The sequence below is a fragment of the Macaca fascicularis genome, chromosome 7 (assembly GCF_037993035.2).
Source record: "Macaca fascicularis isolate 582-1 chromosome 7, T2T-MFA8v1.1".
NCBI lineage: Eukaryota > Metazoa > Chordata > Mammalia > Primates > Cercopithecidae > Macaca > Macaca fascicularis.
Window position 1 is genome coordinate 132,188,097 of NC_088381.1, and position 16,778 is coordinate 132,204,874.

Below are 16,778 nucleotides of genomic sequence, written 5' to 3' on the forward strand. Positions count from 1 at the left end.
TTATTTTTATTTTTGAGATGGCGTCTTGCTCTGTTGCCCAGGCTGGAGTGCAATGGCGTGATCTCGGCTCACTGCAACCTCTGCCTCCCGGGTTCAAGCGATTCTCCTGCCTCAGTCTCCAGAGTAGCTGGGACTACAGGCGCCTGCTACCACGCCCAGCTAATTTTTATATTTTTAATAGAGATGAGGTTTCACCGTGTTGCCCAGGATGTTCTCGATCTCTTGACCTTGTGACCCCCCCACCTCGGCCTCCCAAAGTGCTGCGATTACAGGCGTAAGCCACCGTACCCAGCCTTATTATTTTTTTTGAGACAGAGTTTCGCTCTTGTTGCCCAGGCTGGAGTGCAATGGCACAATCTTGACTCACTGCAACGTCTGCCTGCCAGGTTCAAGTGATTCTCCGGTAGTCCCAAGTAACCACCGAGGATGCTGAGGTGAGAAGGTGGCTTAAGCCCAGGAGGCAGAGGTTTCAGTGAGCCAAGATTGCACCAACCCACTCCAGCCTGGGTGACAGAGTGAGACTCCGTCTCAAAAAAAAAGGAAGTAGTTGCTGAACTTTTTAAAGGAAACCCTGCACATTTTTGAGATGGAGTTTCACTCTTGTTGCCCAGGCTGGAGTGCAGTGGCGCGATCTCAGCTCACCACAACCTCTGCCTCCCAGATTCAAGCGATTCTCCTGCCTCAGCCTCCCGAGTAGCTGGGATTACATGCATGTAACACCATGCCTGGCTAATTTTATATTTTTAGTAGAGACCGGGTTTCTCCATGTTGGTCAGGCTGGTCTCGAACTCCTGATCTCAGGTGATCCACCCATCTCGGCCTCCCAAAGTGCTGGGATTACAGGTGTGAGCCACTGAGCCTGGCATAGTCTAAGGATTTCAAAATAAACTTTTTACTATCTCCTTGACAATAATCTGTCTCCCATCCTCCTCTCCCAGACTTCTGTAACACTTTCTGCTAATCATATGAATCACTGTCTGTTGGAGACCAGCCTCATTCCCTTCTTCTAAACCCAGCTCATACCCTACTTCTAGATGTCAGTGGCCCATGTAGATAACCCACTAAACAATGTAGCTATCACAGAGATGATACTGAAGATCCTTCAGCCAGGTGTGGTGGCTTACACCTGTAATCCCAGTACTTTGGGATGAGGTCAGGAGTTTGAGACTAGCCAGGCCAACATGGTGAAACCCCATCTCTAGTAGAAATTTAAAAATTAGCTGCGAGTGGTGGCACATGCCTGTAATCCCAGATACTTGGGAGGCTGAGGGAAGAGAATCACTTGAATCCAGGAGGCGGAGGTTGCAGTGAGCACAGACCACTCCACTGCATTCCAGCCTCGGCGACAGAGCAAGACTTCATCTCAAACAAAACAAAACAAAACAAAAAAACAGAAATGCTTCTAGTCCGCCATGCTGTACTGCTTCCCTTGATCCTCCTTTAAGAAGAAGACCAACAAACTACTCAACATTTATCAATTATCTCCTGGAATAACCCAAGGTAATAAAAATCATGTTTCTTCAAAAAGCAATAAAAATTTCTCCTCACCTTCGCCATGAAAATATCCAAGAAATCTTATTGTCCATTCATATGCATATAAGGGATGAATCTGTTAGTGCCTGAGAACAACTTCTCCGAAAAGTCTGCTTTTCTCTCTGCCTTTTCTCTTTCAACCAGGTGTACTCTATGTAAGATATCAGTAGGCAACCATATCATGAAACCAACTCAACCAATCTTCAAATTTCAACTTAAAATAACAAAAAGAGCCAACGATGCCAATATGGTGCATTGAGCAAGTCCTGTGCAGAGCCCAAAGGTGCTACTATGGCTTCCAATGGGGTCCCCATTGGCACTGCCAGCTGGGCAAGTGAAGCTCCCAAAATTCCAGACAATGTGGAAGATTGGCTTCAGGGAATCTACTGCTTTGCCACCCATAGCAATGATTTCTGGAGGAACTTGATCCTCAATTTGGGACTCTTTGCTTTCAAGTTTGGCTAGCCAGATACTTGAGTGGCATTGACCTCATGGTGTTAGAGGAACCTCTCCTTACCAGACCTCTGGTTTGATAAAACATGACCAGAAATGACTCCATCTTGAAATGAGTAGCTAGGCACTCACAAGGCCTCTGTAAGGTTAATGCTTGTGGTCTGAAAATAGCCACTGGTCTGAAAATAGCCACACCCAAGCTGACCACCAATTATAATTACAGAATATTTGTGACCATACAGAACATCTCCCACCGATCCTGCAGAATGTCCAGATGTCCTAAGAGTATAGCCCACTTTATTAAAGATGCTGTTAATGAGCAGGCTTAGGCTGAAAGATTAATGGTCATCTATAACACCAATAGCCCCTACCTTTATTGAGCACATCTGCATGTTCCAAGTTAATTATAGCTTCTCGTAAGTTTCTTATAAATAGAGACACTAACAAGGATGGTGTGTTCCTCCTGCTTTCTGCGGATGACCTACTCTGTAACATTGTATGAACTTGCTTTTTTCTCTGTGCTGTGTGACTCCCCTTGAATTATTTCCTGTGCAAGATCCAGTAACCTGCTCTTGGGGTCTGGATTGGGACCCTCTTTTCTGGCAACAGTGTACCTCAGGCAGGAGTGTAGCCAGGTAGACAAATGGAATCCTGTGCAATACCCAAACCTTCCAAAAACAGAGCCTACAACATGTGACCACCACAAGATATCCTGACGGCAGCTGAAGTTTGCTTCAGATGAGCGCCTTCCCTTTCCCTGCCTAGTTTCCTTTTGTTCCTTGAACCCTCTCAGAATTCCATTCTCTGGTCAGTAGTCAGCCTTCAGTCAAAGCATTGCCCCTGTTCTGTAAAGTTCTGTGCATAGTTCCTAAGCTTCTGCAGGGGATGATCTTTGCTCTTACTCTGAGGAATAACAGTAATTTTTTGTTTGTTTGTTTTTCTGTTTTTTGAGACAAAGTTTCGCTCTTGTTGCTCAGATTGGAGTGCAATGGCGCCATCTCGGGTCACTGCAACCTCCGCCTCCTGGGTTCAAGTGATTCTCCTGCCTCAGCCTCCTGAGTAGCTGGGATTACAGGTGTGTGCCACCACTCCCGACTAATTTTTTGTATGTTTAGTGGAGACAGGGTTTCACCATCTTGGCCAGGTTGGTCTCAAACTTCTGACCTCAGGTGATCCACCCGCCTTGGCCTCCCAAAGTGCTGGGATTACAGGCATAAGCCACCATGCCCGACTCTAAAATATATTTCTTATGAAGAAAGCTGTGCAGTTATTCAAGTGCTTCTAGAGAGAGATCAGAAATGGTAGAGAAATGGCCGGGTGCAGTGGCTCATGCCTGTAATCCCAGCACTTTGGAAGGCTGAGGCCAGTGGATCACTTGACCCCAGGAGTTAGAAACCAGCCTGGGCAACACAGCGAGACCTGTCTCAAAAAGAAATCGTAGGCCGGATGCGGTGGCTCATGCCTGTAATCCCAGCACTTTGGGAGGCCCAGGTGGGTGGGTTACCTAGGTCGCAACATGGAGAAACACCATCTGTACTAAAAATACAAAATTAGCCTGGCGTGGTGGCGCATGCCTGTAATCCCAGCTACTTGGGAGGTTGAGACAGGAGAATCGCTTGAACCCAGGAGGCAGAGGTTGCAGTGAGCCAAGATTGCGCCATGGCACTCCAGCCTGGGCAAAAAGAGAAAAACTCCATCTGGGGTGGGGAGGGGGGGTAGAAAGAAAGAAATGGTACATAAATGAAGAGAAAAACAATCCTGTGTTAAGTTCTGCAGTATTTCCCATGGTTGAGGTCAATTTTGAAGCCATTCTTTTAAAGGTGAAATTTGGGTGTGAATAGCTGCCTGCCACCACTGGTAATATTGTGACAATCAGGAGGTTCTGTCAGAGGCATTAGAACCAGAGCAACTCCATCTTGAGTAGGGGTTGGGTAAAGTAAGGCTCAGAACTACTGGCTGCATTCCCAGGACTTAGGCATTCTTAGTCACAGGATGAGATAAGAGGTCAGCACAAGATACAGATCACAAAGACCCTGCTGATAAAACAGAACGCGATAAAGAAGACAGCCAAAACCTACCAAGATAGTGACAAAGCTGACCTCTGGTTGTCCTCTGTGCTTATTATACACTAATTATAATGCATCAGCATGCTAAAAGACTCTCCCACCAGTGCCATGACAGTTTATAAATACCATGGCAACATCAAGAAGTTATCCTATACAGTCTAAAACAAGGAGGAACCCTCAGTTCTGAGAAATGCCTGCCCCTTTCCAGAAAACTGATGAATAATCCACCCCTTGTTTAGAATATAATCAAGAAATAAATATAAATATACTCAGTTAAGCAGCCCATACTGTGATTCTACCTATGGAGTAGCCATTCTTTATTCCTTTACTTTCCCAATAAACTTGCTTTCACTTTATGGACTTGACCCTAATTCTTTCTTGCGTGAGGTCCAAGAACCCTCTCTTGGGGTCTAGATTGGGACCCATTCCCAGTAACAGTTCCACATGGATGCAGCTTTCTTTAGGGTAGTATTCACATTACCCAAATGTCATTAAAAAATTTTTTTAATAACATCCTTCTGTGTTGTTATATATAAAACATATCTCTTTTTAAACATTTTTAAATTTTGGAGACAGGGTCTTGCTATGTTGCTCAGGCTGGTCTCAAACTGGTCCCAAGCTATCCTCCTGCCTCATCCTCCCAAGTATCTGGGACTATAGGTGGCATCTGGCTACAGTATGTTTCCTTCTTTATTTTATTTGAGATGGAGTCTTGCTCTGTCACCCAGGCTGGAGTGCAGTGGTGCAATCACAACTCACTGCAAGCTCTGCCTCCTGGGTTCATGCCATTCTCCTGCCTCAGCCTCCCAAGTAGCTGGAACTGCGGGCGCCCGCCACCAGGCCTGGCTAATTTTTTTGTATTTTTAGTAGAGACGGGGTTGCACCGTGTTAGCCAGGATGGTCTTGATCTCCAACCTTGTGATCCGCCTGCCTCAGCCTCCCAGGGTGCTGGGATTACAGGAGTGAACCACTGTGCCCGGCCTACAGTATGTTTCTTGAAAATGCTAAGCATTAGTTTTCTTTTTTTTTTTAAATCTTGTCTTGTACTGAAATGACTATACTGAAACCGCCTGTGCAAAACTATGCCTGAGACAGTGAAAGAGATCTAACTTAACTGACTCCATCTTGTTTCTAACCTCCAAACTGTCCTTGTGCATTCCTGGGTGTAGGCTGAACTAACTTTGGGAGAAACTTACTTTATAGTTTATAGTTTAAAACAAAGGGCCGGGCGCGGTGGCTCAAGCCTGTAATCCCAGCACTTTGGGAGGCCGAGACGGGTGGATCACGAGGTCAGGAGATTGAGACCATCCTGGCTAACACGGTGAAACCCCGTCTCTACTAAAAATTACAAAAACCTAGCCGGGCGAGGTGGCGGGCGCCTGTAGTCCCAGCTGCTCGGGAGGCTGAGGCAGGAGAATGGCGGGAACCCGGGAGGCGGAGCTTGCAGTGAGCTGAGATGTGGCCACTGCACTCCAGCCTGGGCGACAGAGTGAGACTCCGTCTCAAAAAAAAAAAAAAAAAAAAAACCAAAGACGACAGTCCTTTCCCAAAGCAGACCTCCTTCTTGCCTGGAGACTAGATTGCCTTGGTAGGACTAACGTTAGCCACAAGATTAGAAATTATGGTTTAGGAGTCATGCAGCTGGGGGTTACAAGATTCTGACCCTCCCTAAACTGCTCCTAAGATTAGTACTTGAGATATTTTGCAGACCCTGCACTTGATGGGTCAGCTGGCACCACCATAAAGTGGCTCATCTGATCTTGAAGTCCCCACCCAGGAATTGACTCAGCTCAAGAAGACAGCTTCCATTCCCTATGATTTCATCTCTGACCAATCAGCACTCATGGTTCACGGGCTTCCTCCCACCCACCATGTTGTCCTTAAAAACTCTGAAGGCAGAATGCTCGTGGATACAGATTTGAGTAATAATAAAACTCTGGTCTCCCGCACAGCCAGGTCTGCATGAATTTATCTTTCCCTATTGCAATCCCCCTGTCTTGAGAAATCGTCTCTGTCTAGGCAGCGAGCAAGGTGTGGCCGGGCGCGGTGGCTCAAGCCTGTAATCCCAGCACTTTGGGAGGCCGAGACGGGCGGATCACGAGGTCAGGAGATCGAGACCATCCTGGTTAACACGGTGAAACCCCGTCTCTACTAAAAAATACAAAAAACTAGCCGGCCGAGGTGGCGGACGCCTGTAGTCCCAGCTACTCGGGAGGCGGAGGCAGGAGAATGGCGTGAACCCGGGAGGCGGAGCTTGCAGTGAGCTGAGATCCGGCCACTGCACTCCAGCCTGGGTGACAGCGCGAGACTCCGTCTCAAAAAAAATAAATAAATAAAATAAAAATAAAGTAATTATTGAAATTGTCGGGTTTATCATGTTATTTATTGTTTTTCCCATCTATTCTCTGTTCCTTTACTACTACTCTACCACTTTAATTTGGATTTAAAAAGTTTTTGTTTGTTCATTTATTTTTTGAGAGGGAGTCTCACTCTATTGCCCAGGCTGGAACGCAGTAGCGCGATCCCAGCTCACTGCAACCTGATTCCCTGGTTCAAACAATTCTCCTGCCTCAGCCTCCCCAGAAGCTGGAATTACAGGCACGTGCCACCACGCCTAGTTAATTTTTGTATTTTTAGTAGAGATGGGGTTTCATCATGTTGGCCAGGCTGGTCTGGGACTCCTGGCCTCAAGTGGTCCACCCGGCTCGGCCTCCCAAAGTGCTGGAATTACAGGCATACAGGCATGAGCCACTGCGTCCGGCCTTGGATTAATAAAGTTTTTTATTTCACTTTTCTTCCATATTAAGTTTTTAATATCTTTTAAATTATTGTTTAGTTGTTAAGCTGGATTTTGTGATTACATAATGCATATTTGATTTATTACATTCTACTTTTTTCTTTTTTTTTTTTTTTTTTTTTTGAGACGGAGTCTTGCTCTGTCGCCCAGGCTGGAGTGCAGTGGCGCAATCTCGGCTCACTGCAAGCTCCGCCTCCCGGTTCACGCCATTCTCCTGCCTCAGCCTCCCGAGTAGCTGGGACTACAGGCGCCCGCCACTGCGCCCAGCTAATTTTTTCTATTTTTAGTAGAGACGGGGTTTCACCATGGTCTCGATCTCCTGACCTTGTGATCCGCCCGCCTCGGCCTCCCAAAGTGCTGGGATTACAGGCGTGAGCCACCGCGCCCGGCCTACTTTTTTCTTTTTTCTTTTTTTTTTCTTGAGAGTCTCGCTCTGTCGTCCAGGCTAGAGTGCAGTGGCGCGATCTCGGCTCACTGCAACGTCTGCCTCCCAGGTGCAAGCTATTCTTGTGCTTCAGCATCCCAAGTAGCTTGGATTACAGATGCGTGCCACCATACCTGGCTAATTTTTGTATTTTTAGTAGAGGTGGGTTTCACCATGTTGGCCAGGCTGATCTTGAACTCTTGACCTCAAATGATCCGCTCTCCTCAGCCGCCCAAAGTACTCGGATTACAGGTGTGAGCCACCATGCCCAGTCTATTACATTCTACTTTAATACTTTTGTGGTACCCCCTAAATAAAACATTTATGATAGCATAACTCCATCTACTATTTCTTGCCCTTGTACTTTTGATATATATTTTACTTTTTCATATGTTATAAATTGTATAGAATTTTTTAAATTAACTGTTAGCACGAATTTCTATTTACCCTTTCTTTACTCCTTATTCTACCCTACAGTTCTCTGTAGCCACCAAGGATCATTTTCCTTCATCCTGAAAAATTGCCTGGTGTGTTTCTTAATAGTGTAGTTCTTCTGACAATAAATGTTTTCTTTATTTTTCTTCTGAAACCATGTTTATTTCATCTTCAATTCTGAAAGATAATTTCACTGAGCATAGATTCTGGGTTGTCAGTATTTTTTCTTTCAGCACTTTAAGATGCCATTCAATTATCTTCTAACTTTTGGCTGGGCACAGTGGCTCATGCCTATAATCCCAGCACCTTGGGAGGCTGAGGTGGAAGGATCGCTTGAGCCCAGCAACTCAAGACCATCCTGGACAACAAAGTGAGACCTTGTATCTACAAAAAAAAAATTTAAAAATTAGCTGGGCATGGTGGTATGTGCCTGTGGTACCTGCTACTCAGAAGGCTGAGTCAGGAGCATCACTTATGCCCAGGTGTTTGAGGTTGCAGTAAGCCATGATTGTACCACTGCATTCCAGTCTGGGTGAGAGAGTAAGATCCCATCTCAAAAAAAGGAGCTGCCTCAGCAATTACAGAGGCTGGCGTCAGGGTGGTGGCATGTATCTATAGTCCCAACTACTCAGGAAGATCACTTGAGCCCAGGAGTTCAAGGTTGCAGTGAGCTATGATTGTGTTACTGCACTCTGGCCTGGGCAACAGAGTAAAATCCTGTCAAAAAAAAAAAAAAAAAAATCCTGGAAGTATAATTATAATGTCAAAGAAAATACAAATTTAAAACTTTCAGGCCAGGCATGGTGGTTCACACCTGTACCAATCCCAGCACTTTGGGAGGCCAAGGCAGGCAGATCACGAGGTCAAGAGATTGAGACCATCCTGGCCAACATGGTGAAACCCTGTCTCTACTAAAAGTACAAAAATTAGCTGGGCATGGTGGCGCCGCCTGCAGTCCCAGCTACTCAGGAGGCTGAGGCAGGAGAATTGCTTGAACCTGGGAGGCAGAGATTTCAGTGAGCCGAGATCGCGCAACTCTCCAGCCAGTCGAGCGACTGGCTGTTTTCGTAGATATTATCAAATTACCCCTCAAAAAGGCTGTAAAAATGGGGCTTCTGCAAAAAGTAAACATTTTTTCTAGCAACTGCCTTTATAAGCATTTAGGTAAAAATATTTTGTCCTTCTATTCTCTTTGAAAGATTGATTTTCATTCTTTATTTGACCAATTTGCAACAGTTGACAGAATTAATTACCCCTTTTTCCACGAAACACATTCTTCCCTTGTCTTCTGGTTTTTTTTTTTTTTTTTGAGACAGAGTCTCACTCTGTTGCTCAGGCTGGAGTAGAGTGGCACGATCTCGGCTCACTGCAACCTCTGCCCCTTGAGTTCAAGCAATTCTCCTGCCTCAGCCTCCCTAGGAACTGGGATTACAGGCGTGCACTACCACACCTGGCTAGTTTTTGTATTTTTAGTAGAGACAGGGGTTTCGCCATGTTTGTCAGGCTGGTCTCGAACTCCTAACCTCAAGTGATCCACCTGCCTCGGCCTCCCAAAGTGCTGGGATTATAGGTGTGAGACACCGTGCCAGGCCTCTTCACTTGTCTTCTAAGGTGGGATGCTCTTGGGGTTTTCCTTAGAACACTCTGGACTCTCCTTTTAAGAGACAGGGTCTTGCTCTGTTGCCTAGGTTGGAGTGCAGTGGGATGATTATAGCTTACTGAAGTCTCCAACTCCTAGGCTCACAGGATCCTCCCACCTCAGCCTTCTGAGTAACGGACTATAGGCACATGGCACCATGCCCAGCTAATTTTTAAAATTTTAATTAATAATTTATTTTGAGATGGAGTCTCACTCTGTCTCCCAGGTTGGAGTGAAGTGGCACAATCTTGGCTCACTGCAACCTCTGCCTCCTGGGTTCAAGGGATTCTCCTGCCTCGGCCTCCCGAGTAGCTGAGATTACAGGCGCCAGCTGTCGCACCCGGCTAATTTTTATATTTTTAGTAGAGATAGGGTTTCACTGTGTTGGCCAAGTTGGTCTCGAACTCCTGACCTCAGCTGATCCGCCCACCTCGGCCTCCAAAGTACTTGGATTATAGGCAAGTTTTTTAGTTTTTATTTTTGTAGAGACAGGGTCTTGCTATGTTGCTCAGGCTGTTCTACAAACTCCTGGATTCAAGTGATCTTCCTGTATTTGGTCTCCCAAAGTGGACTCTCCTTTGCAATCTTCCTTCTTGGTTCCTCCTGTCTCCTTGCATTCTGAACACTGAAAGGTTCTAGGTGTTAGTCTTTGGTCCTCTCTCTACCTACACTCATTCCCTTGGTTGGATCTCATTCAGTCTCATGGATTTAAATATCTTCTCTCCATTTGGATGTCTAAGAGAAATCTAAAAATGTCTAAAGCTGAATTCATAATCTTTTTTTTTTTGAGATAGAGTCTCACTCTGTTACTGAGGCTGGACTGCAGTTGTGCAATATCAGCTCACGACAACCTCCACCTCCTGGATTCAAGCAATTCTTTTTTTTTTTTTTTTTTTTTTTTTTGAGACGGTGTCTCGCTGTGTCACCCAGGCTGGAGTGCAGTGGCCCGATCTCGGCTCACTGCAAGCTCTGCCTCCCGGGTTTACGCCATTCTCCTGCCTCAGCCTCCGAGTAGCTGGGACTACAGGCACCCGCCACCACGCCCGGCTAGTTTTTTGTATTTTTAGTAGAGACGGGGTTTCACCATGTTAGCCAGGATGGTCTCGATCTCCTGACTTCGTGATCCACCCGCCTCGGCCTCCCAAAGTACTGGGATTACAGGCTTGAGCCACCGCGCCCGGCCTAGCAATTCTTGTCTCACAGCCTCCCATGTAGCTGGGATTACAGGCACTTGCCACCATGACCAGCTAATTTTTGTATTTTTAGTAGAGACGGGGTTTCACCATGTTGGCCAGGCTGGTCTTGAACTCTTGGCCTTAGGTGATCCACCTGCCTCAGCCAACCAAAGTGCTAGAATTACAGGTGTGAGCCACCACACCCAGCCTCGAATTCATAATCTTAACCCCAAAACCTAGTCCTTCTGCATTTTACCTTATTTCACCTCAGCGAATGGCAATCCCATTTCTCCAGGTGCTCAAAGCAAATCCTCGCTTTCTTTCTTTTACATTCCAAGTTCCTCTCTTCATTAAGGTTTCTGCTCAGGTCGGATGCCCAAAGAAATCTCTCTTACCACATTTCTGAGACAACACTCTCCCACCTCCCAGCATCACTGCCTATACTCTTAGCTTGCCTATTTTTAAAACATAGCATGTCATAATCTCTAAAATTAGCCTATGTATTTCTTTACTTGATCGTTGTCTCCTCCACCAGAATATGAGCTAAGAGCAGAAATTTTGCTGGTTTACTGGGGTATCTCTAGCATCTAACAGCAGTGCTGTTGGCATAGTGGCCACTCAATAATTATTTGCTCCATGAATGAATGATTTATGCAACTCATACATAGATACTGTCAAAACCCAGCCTGTTGAGATGGTAAAGGCGGTAGATTTAGAGATGAAACATCAGATATGGGGCCTATACCAGCTACAACTATGCAGCTTTGGGTGTTATCCTTCAAAGTCTATCCCTCTCTGTAAAATGGGGTTTCTGCCATCTTCCTCAACAAATAAGAAAGCTGGAATAGTCAATATCTATTTGGTAGTTTAAGACAAAAGATTCACTATCTGTAATTTACCAGAAACATTTCCTTCAATTTTCTTCTTAATTTCACCTGTTTAGGTACAACACGAGACAGTGTGTTTTACGGTTATTATTATGACATCATTATATTACTAAGTCTGTGCCTTTAACATATCACTTGTGCAAACTTTAAGAATAGTAACTTTAAGGCCACGCACGCTGGCTCATGTCCATTATCCCGGCATTTTGGGAGGCCGAGGCAGACTAATCCCTTGAGATCAAGACCAGTCTGGTCAACATAGTGAAACCCCAACTCTATCAGAAATAGAAAAGTTAGCTGGCATGGTGGCATGCGCCTGTGGTCCAAGCTACTCGGGGGCTGAGGTGGGAGGATCATTTGAACCCAGGAGGCAGAGGCTACAAAGACCGGAGATCCTGCCACTGCACTCCAGCCGGAGCAACACAGCGAGACTCCGTCTCAAAAACAAACAAACAAACAAAACCAAAATATATATATATATTAGAAATAATTACCAGAAACAGAAAATCACGAGATTATCTAATCCCATATATGGGGCTACTATAAATAACCTCAGAATTTAGAAATAAGAAAAAAATACTAAAAGCCCCCAAATTAATAAAAAATCAGTTTTAGGCCAGGTGCGGTGGCTCACGCCTGTAATCCCAGCACTCTGGGAGACCGAGGCAGGTGGATCACAAGGTCAGGAGTTCAAGACCAGCCTGGCCAAGATGGTGAAACCCCCTCTCTACTAAAAATACAAAAATTAGCCGGGCGTGGTGGCGGGCTAACTAGGTGGCGCCTGTAATCCCAGCCACTTGGGAAACTGAGGCAGAGAACAGATTGTACCCAGGAAGCTGAGGTTGCTCCATCCTGGGCGACAGAGTAAGACTCCGTCTCAGAAAAAAAAAAAAAAGTTTTAGATGAGCTCTGCCATTAGTTGAAACAGGCCACCGTCAGAAACAGCCTGTAAAAGAAACCTGGTATCTGGTCAAGTCCTAAGTGACCTGAACCAAGCATCTTCAGGACCATACTGGGATGACTGTAACCTGAGCGCAGTTCCTCCAGCAGAGCAGGCACATTCATCCGACTCAGTAACTCAAGGGGCCAGTCCTCTCCAGCATCCCAGCTGCCCTGTCAGGCTCCCCAGGCAATCGCCCATCTTATTCCCTCTCCAGCGTGGACGCCTAAGGGGAGGGAGCGTCCCTCCTCGAGGGTCAACTGGCATCTAGCTTATGAAGCCCCCTTGGATTCTCCAACCCCAGACCTGCGGCGGGGCGGGGACGTGGGGGTGACAAAATCTAGACTACGACCCTCCCTGAGCCCTGGCAAACACGGGGTGACCCCAACACCGAGGAGGCCATGAGCGCTACAGCTATGACACTCCTTCCAGCTCGGAGGGGCCTGAAACAGCGGGCTGCGCTTCACCCAGGGCTGAGCGTCAGATTCAGCTGAGGAGATTCTAAAAGCCCGGTACTGGGCCCAGACCCAGGCCCTCCAGAGCAGAACGCAGAGGGGCCCGACCCCAGTCTGGTGGCGTAGGTGTGTGACAAAGTATGAAGGCGCGCCAAGCTCTCCAGTTTCACATGTGCTGTCGAGTCCAGCGCCCGCCACGCTCCAGGGTGGGGACCCGCCCAAAACTCCCTGGAAGCCAGGCGATTGAGACCCCGCCACCGCGTCCCCAAAGACTGGGCGGATACTGGAGAAGCGCCTCCCGAACCCGCCAAACTGTCTCCCGCGAGACTGTCCCGCCCCAGCCCCGCCCCGTAACTCTACTCCCTGATTGGCTGGAATTGGGGCCGGGTACCAGAGTCCTTTCCAGCTTAGTCTTCGGCCGGGTTTCCCGCCGAATGCAAAGGCGCACTGTGGACTGGCTCTTTCTTTCCGCCAATCATATCCGCCAGCCATTCATCACCGATTTTCTTCATCTTCCCCTCCCTCTTCCGTCCCTCAGGCCCCAACCCTTTAGCTCTCAGCTGGTTAAGGGACACCGGGCCTTCCGGACTGCGCATGCGCTGCCGCGTCTGCCAAGAAGCGGGCAGGGGCGCAGGCGCAGTAGTGTGATCCCCCTGGCCAGTCCCTAAGCACGTGGGTTGGGCTGTCCTGCTTGGCTGCAGAGGGACTGGAACCTCGATATTGGTGGTGTCCATCGTGGGCAGCGGACTAATAAAGGCTATGGCGCCAGCAGAAATCCTGAACGGGAAGGAGATCTCCGCGTAAGCACCTGACATTTTTGTTGAGTGTGGGGCTGTGGACTAGGGCTCTGAGGGTGTACAGGTCCCCCGGACCCATTTTTTGCGGGAGGGACACTTGTAACGGAAGAGTTAGGCCTATAATACCGGAAGACCTGCAGCCAAAGAAGGAGATCCCGAGCACAACCTGCATTTGCAAGTGGACTGCTTAGTGGCTGTAAGCCGCTGGCTCCTGTGCTTCGGGGAAAAGTCCTGTGCCGACTATACTCCCAAACGCGCAGCTGCTGGTGACTTTCTGCCGAGAGAGAGGGTAGTTGCGGCTTCCTGGAGACCCCCTAGTCAGAACTCAGAAATCCAATCTACTTAGTTCCCGTTAATTTGGAGGTGAGTAGATGGAGACTAGTGAGGTGACAAGGCTTGACAAGACCACAAGGCTGATAATGACAGAGGGTCCTTCCAGCTCATAGCTTTTCCCACTATATCATGGTCTTATCATATGCTAAGTGAAATCTAATACATTTTTCCTTTCTCTTCAATCTCGTGCTTCTCTCTAACAGCCATCTCTGTGCCTTGGTCCTAGAGTTACTTGAAACTTAATTTGGCTCCTGAGTCCTGAGAATATTCTGCATTCCACTTGACCTCTGCCTGTTCTACCCTTGCGGGACATCTGATTGCTTAATTAGTGGGTATCGTTGCCATCTTTACTCCCAGGAAGTAACACTGGCAGCTTTTTGTCTGGGAGGTGACTGGTGAGGAAAAATGAGAGTAGAAGGAAGAGGGAAAGATATATTCTATCTAGTAGAGGAAGGAGGGAAAGATATATTCTGTGTGACCTTACTGAGTTTGCTCTTGGGACCTTTCACATCACCAGTTATTTAAGTAACTGTTGCCAGTCACAGCAGTTACTAAATTGTAATTGTCCTGTAACTCCTAACTTTGTAATAGAGGTTTTTGAGTGAATTACAAAGTCATTGGTGGTGAAAAGGCTGGGCCCAGTGTCTCATGCCTGTAATTCCAGCACTTTGGGAGGCCAAGGCAGGTGGATCACCTGAGGTCTGGAGCTCAAGACCAGCCTATCCAACATGGTGAAACCCCATCTCTACCAAAAATACAAAAGATTAGCCGAGTGTGGTGGCAGGTACCTGTAATCCCAGCTACTTGGGAGGCTGAGGCAGGAGAATCGCTTGAACCCGGGGCTGGGGGGGGCGGAGGTTGCAGTGATCGAGATGCACCTTTGCATTCCAGCCTGGGCAACAAGAGCGAAACTCCGTCTAAAAAAAAAAAAAGAAATCACAATACTTATTGCTTAGTGCTTTTCAAATGTGGCTTGCTAAACTGTATTTCTGTGTGACTTTTCTTTTTTGTTTGCCAGTATTCGAACTTCCTTTTCCAGTGGCTTTTTTTTTTGATATAAAAATCTTCCTTTTAGAAGGACTGTGAAGAGATAATTCAGTGCATAATAACAGTGTAGATAATTTACTGCAAAAATAATGCACCTTGGCCGGCACTGAGAACAGGTGCTCACTGAATATGCTTTCGTTGATTGGAGAGCAAATTAAATATGTTTATCAACTCCATAAGGGCAAATACATGTATTGTCTTATTTTTGTCTATATCCTAAACACCTAGAAACCCTCTTTCATGCCTTACTACTTGTGTGGTTTTAAGCAAATTAATTAACCTCTCTGTGCCAAAGTTTCCTCAGATGTTAAGTAAAAGTCATGTCTAGGTCATTGGGATGTCAGTAGAATTAAATGGGTTCCTAACAGATGATCATTTAGAATTCTTTCTGGCACATGATAAGTATTCGATATATGTTGTATTAATGATCAGTAATTAGTTAATGTATATATGAATGATTCATTATCTTTTTTTTTTTTTTTTTTTTTACGTGGTAGCTGCTGCCTTGAGATCTTTTTTTTTTTTTTTGAGATGAAGTCTTGCTGTGTCCAATTTGGCTCGCTGCAACCTCTGCCTCCTGCGTTCAAGCAATTCTCTCTCTCTCACATCAGCCTCCTGAGTAGCTGGGATTACAGGTGCCTGCCATCACGCCTAGCTAATTTTTTTTTTTTTTTTTTTTTTTTTTGAGACGGAGTCTCGCTCTGCCGCCCAGGCTGGAGTGCAGTGGCCAGATCTCAGCTCACTGCAGGCTCCGCCTCCCGGGTTCACGCAATTCTCCTGCCTCAGCCTCCCCAGTAGCTGGGACTACAGGCGCCCGCCACCTCGCCCGGCTAGTTTTTTGTATTTTTTTTAGTAGAGACGGGGTTTCACCGTGTCAGCCAGGATGGTCTCGATCTCCTGACCTCGTGATCCGCCCGCCTCGGCCTCCCAAAGTGCTGGGATTACAGGCTTGAGCCACCGCGCCTGGCCTTTTTTTTTTTTTTTTTTTTGAGATGGAGTTTTACTCTTGTCACCCAGATTGGAGTGCAATGGTGTGATCTCAGCTCACTGCAACCTCTGCCTCCTGGGTTCAAGCGATTCTTCTGCTTTAGCCTCCCAAGTAACTGGGATTACAGGTGTGCCACCATGTCCAGCTAGTTTGTTTGTTTGTTTGAGACAGAGGTTCACTCTTGTTGCCCAGGCTGGAGTGCAGTGGCACAATCTCGGCACACTGCAACCTCCACCTCTCAGGTTCAAGTGATTCTCCTGCCTCAGCCTCCCGAGTAGCTGAGATTACAGGTGTGTGCCACCCCGCCTGGCTAATTTTTGTATTTTTAGTATAGACAGGCTTTCACCATGTTGGTCAGGCTGGTCTCTAACTCTTGACCCCCCATGATCCACCCACCTCGGCCTCCCAAAATGCTGGGATTACAGGCGTGAGCGACCGCACCAGTCCTAGAATTTCTTAAAAATCCAGCCCACTTCCCACATTCCATCCTGCGGATTAGGAAATCACTGGAGACCAGAAAAGTGGTGTGATTTGTCCAAGGGTGAATGGCAATGGCTCAACTAAAACTAATGTCTTCACTCAGTATATGATGTTTTTCATTCTAACCAGCACTTACTACTTGCTAAAAGGAATTTCATAAGCTTTTCTTTCTTTCTTTCTTTTTTTTTTTTCCAGACAGGGTCTCGCTCTGTTGTTTAGGCTGGAGTGCAATGGCACGATGTTGTCTCACTGTAACCTCTGTCTCCTGGGTTCAAACGATTCTCCCACCTCAGCCTCCCAGGTAGCTGGGACTACGGGCATGTACTACCATG

At 46.7% G+C, this 16,778-nt stretch overlaps 1 protein-coding gene and 1 pseudogene across 5 annotated transcripts in view; one reads left to right on the forward strand and one right to left on the reverse strand.

Annotated features, from left to right (window-relative positions):
• Window positions 1-12,478: 12,478 nt before the first annotated feature.
• LOC141407373 (uncharacterized) lies at window positions 12,479-13,535 on the reverse strand (annotated as a pseudogene).
• MTHFD1 (methylenetetrahydrofolate dehydrogenase, cyclohydrolase and formyltetrahydrofolate synthetase 1) overlaps window positions 13,476-16,778 on the forward strand; it is a 74,387-nt gene continuing 71,084 nt past the window's right edge. For 3 of the 5 annotated variants that reach the window (XM_005561466.4, XM_045396560.2, XM_065548900.1), the window contains exon 1: window positions 13,476-13,601. In XM_005561466.4, the coding sequence (XP_005561523.3) occupies window positions 13,561-13,601 (41 nt within the window). In that variant the 5' untranslated portion in view covers window positions 13,476-13,560. Of the gene's footprint in view, window positions 13,962-16,778 lie in introns of all 5 variants that reach the window. The other 2 variants (XM_073997519.1, XM_073997520.1) reach the window with 1 other exon arrangement.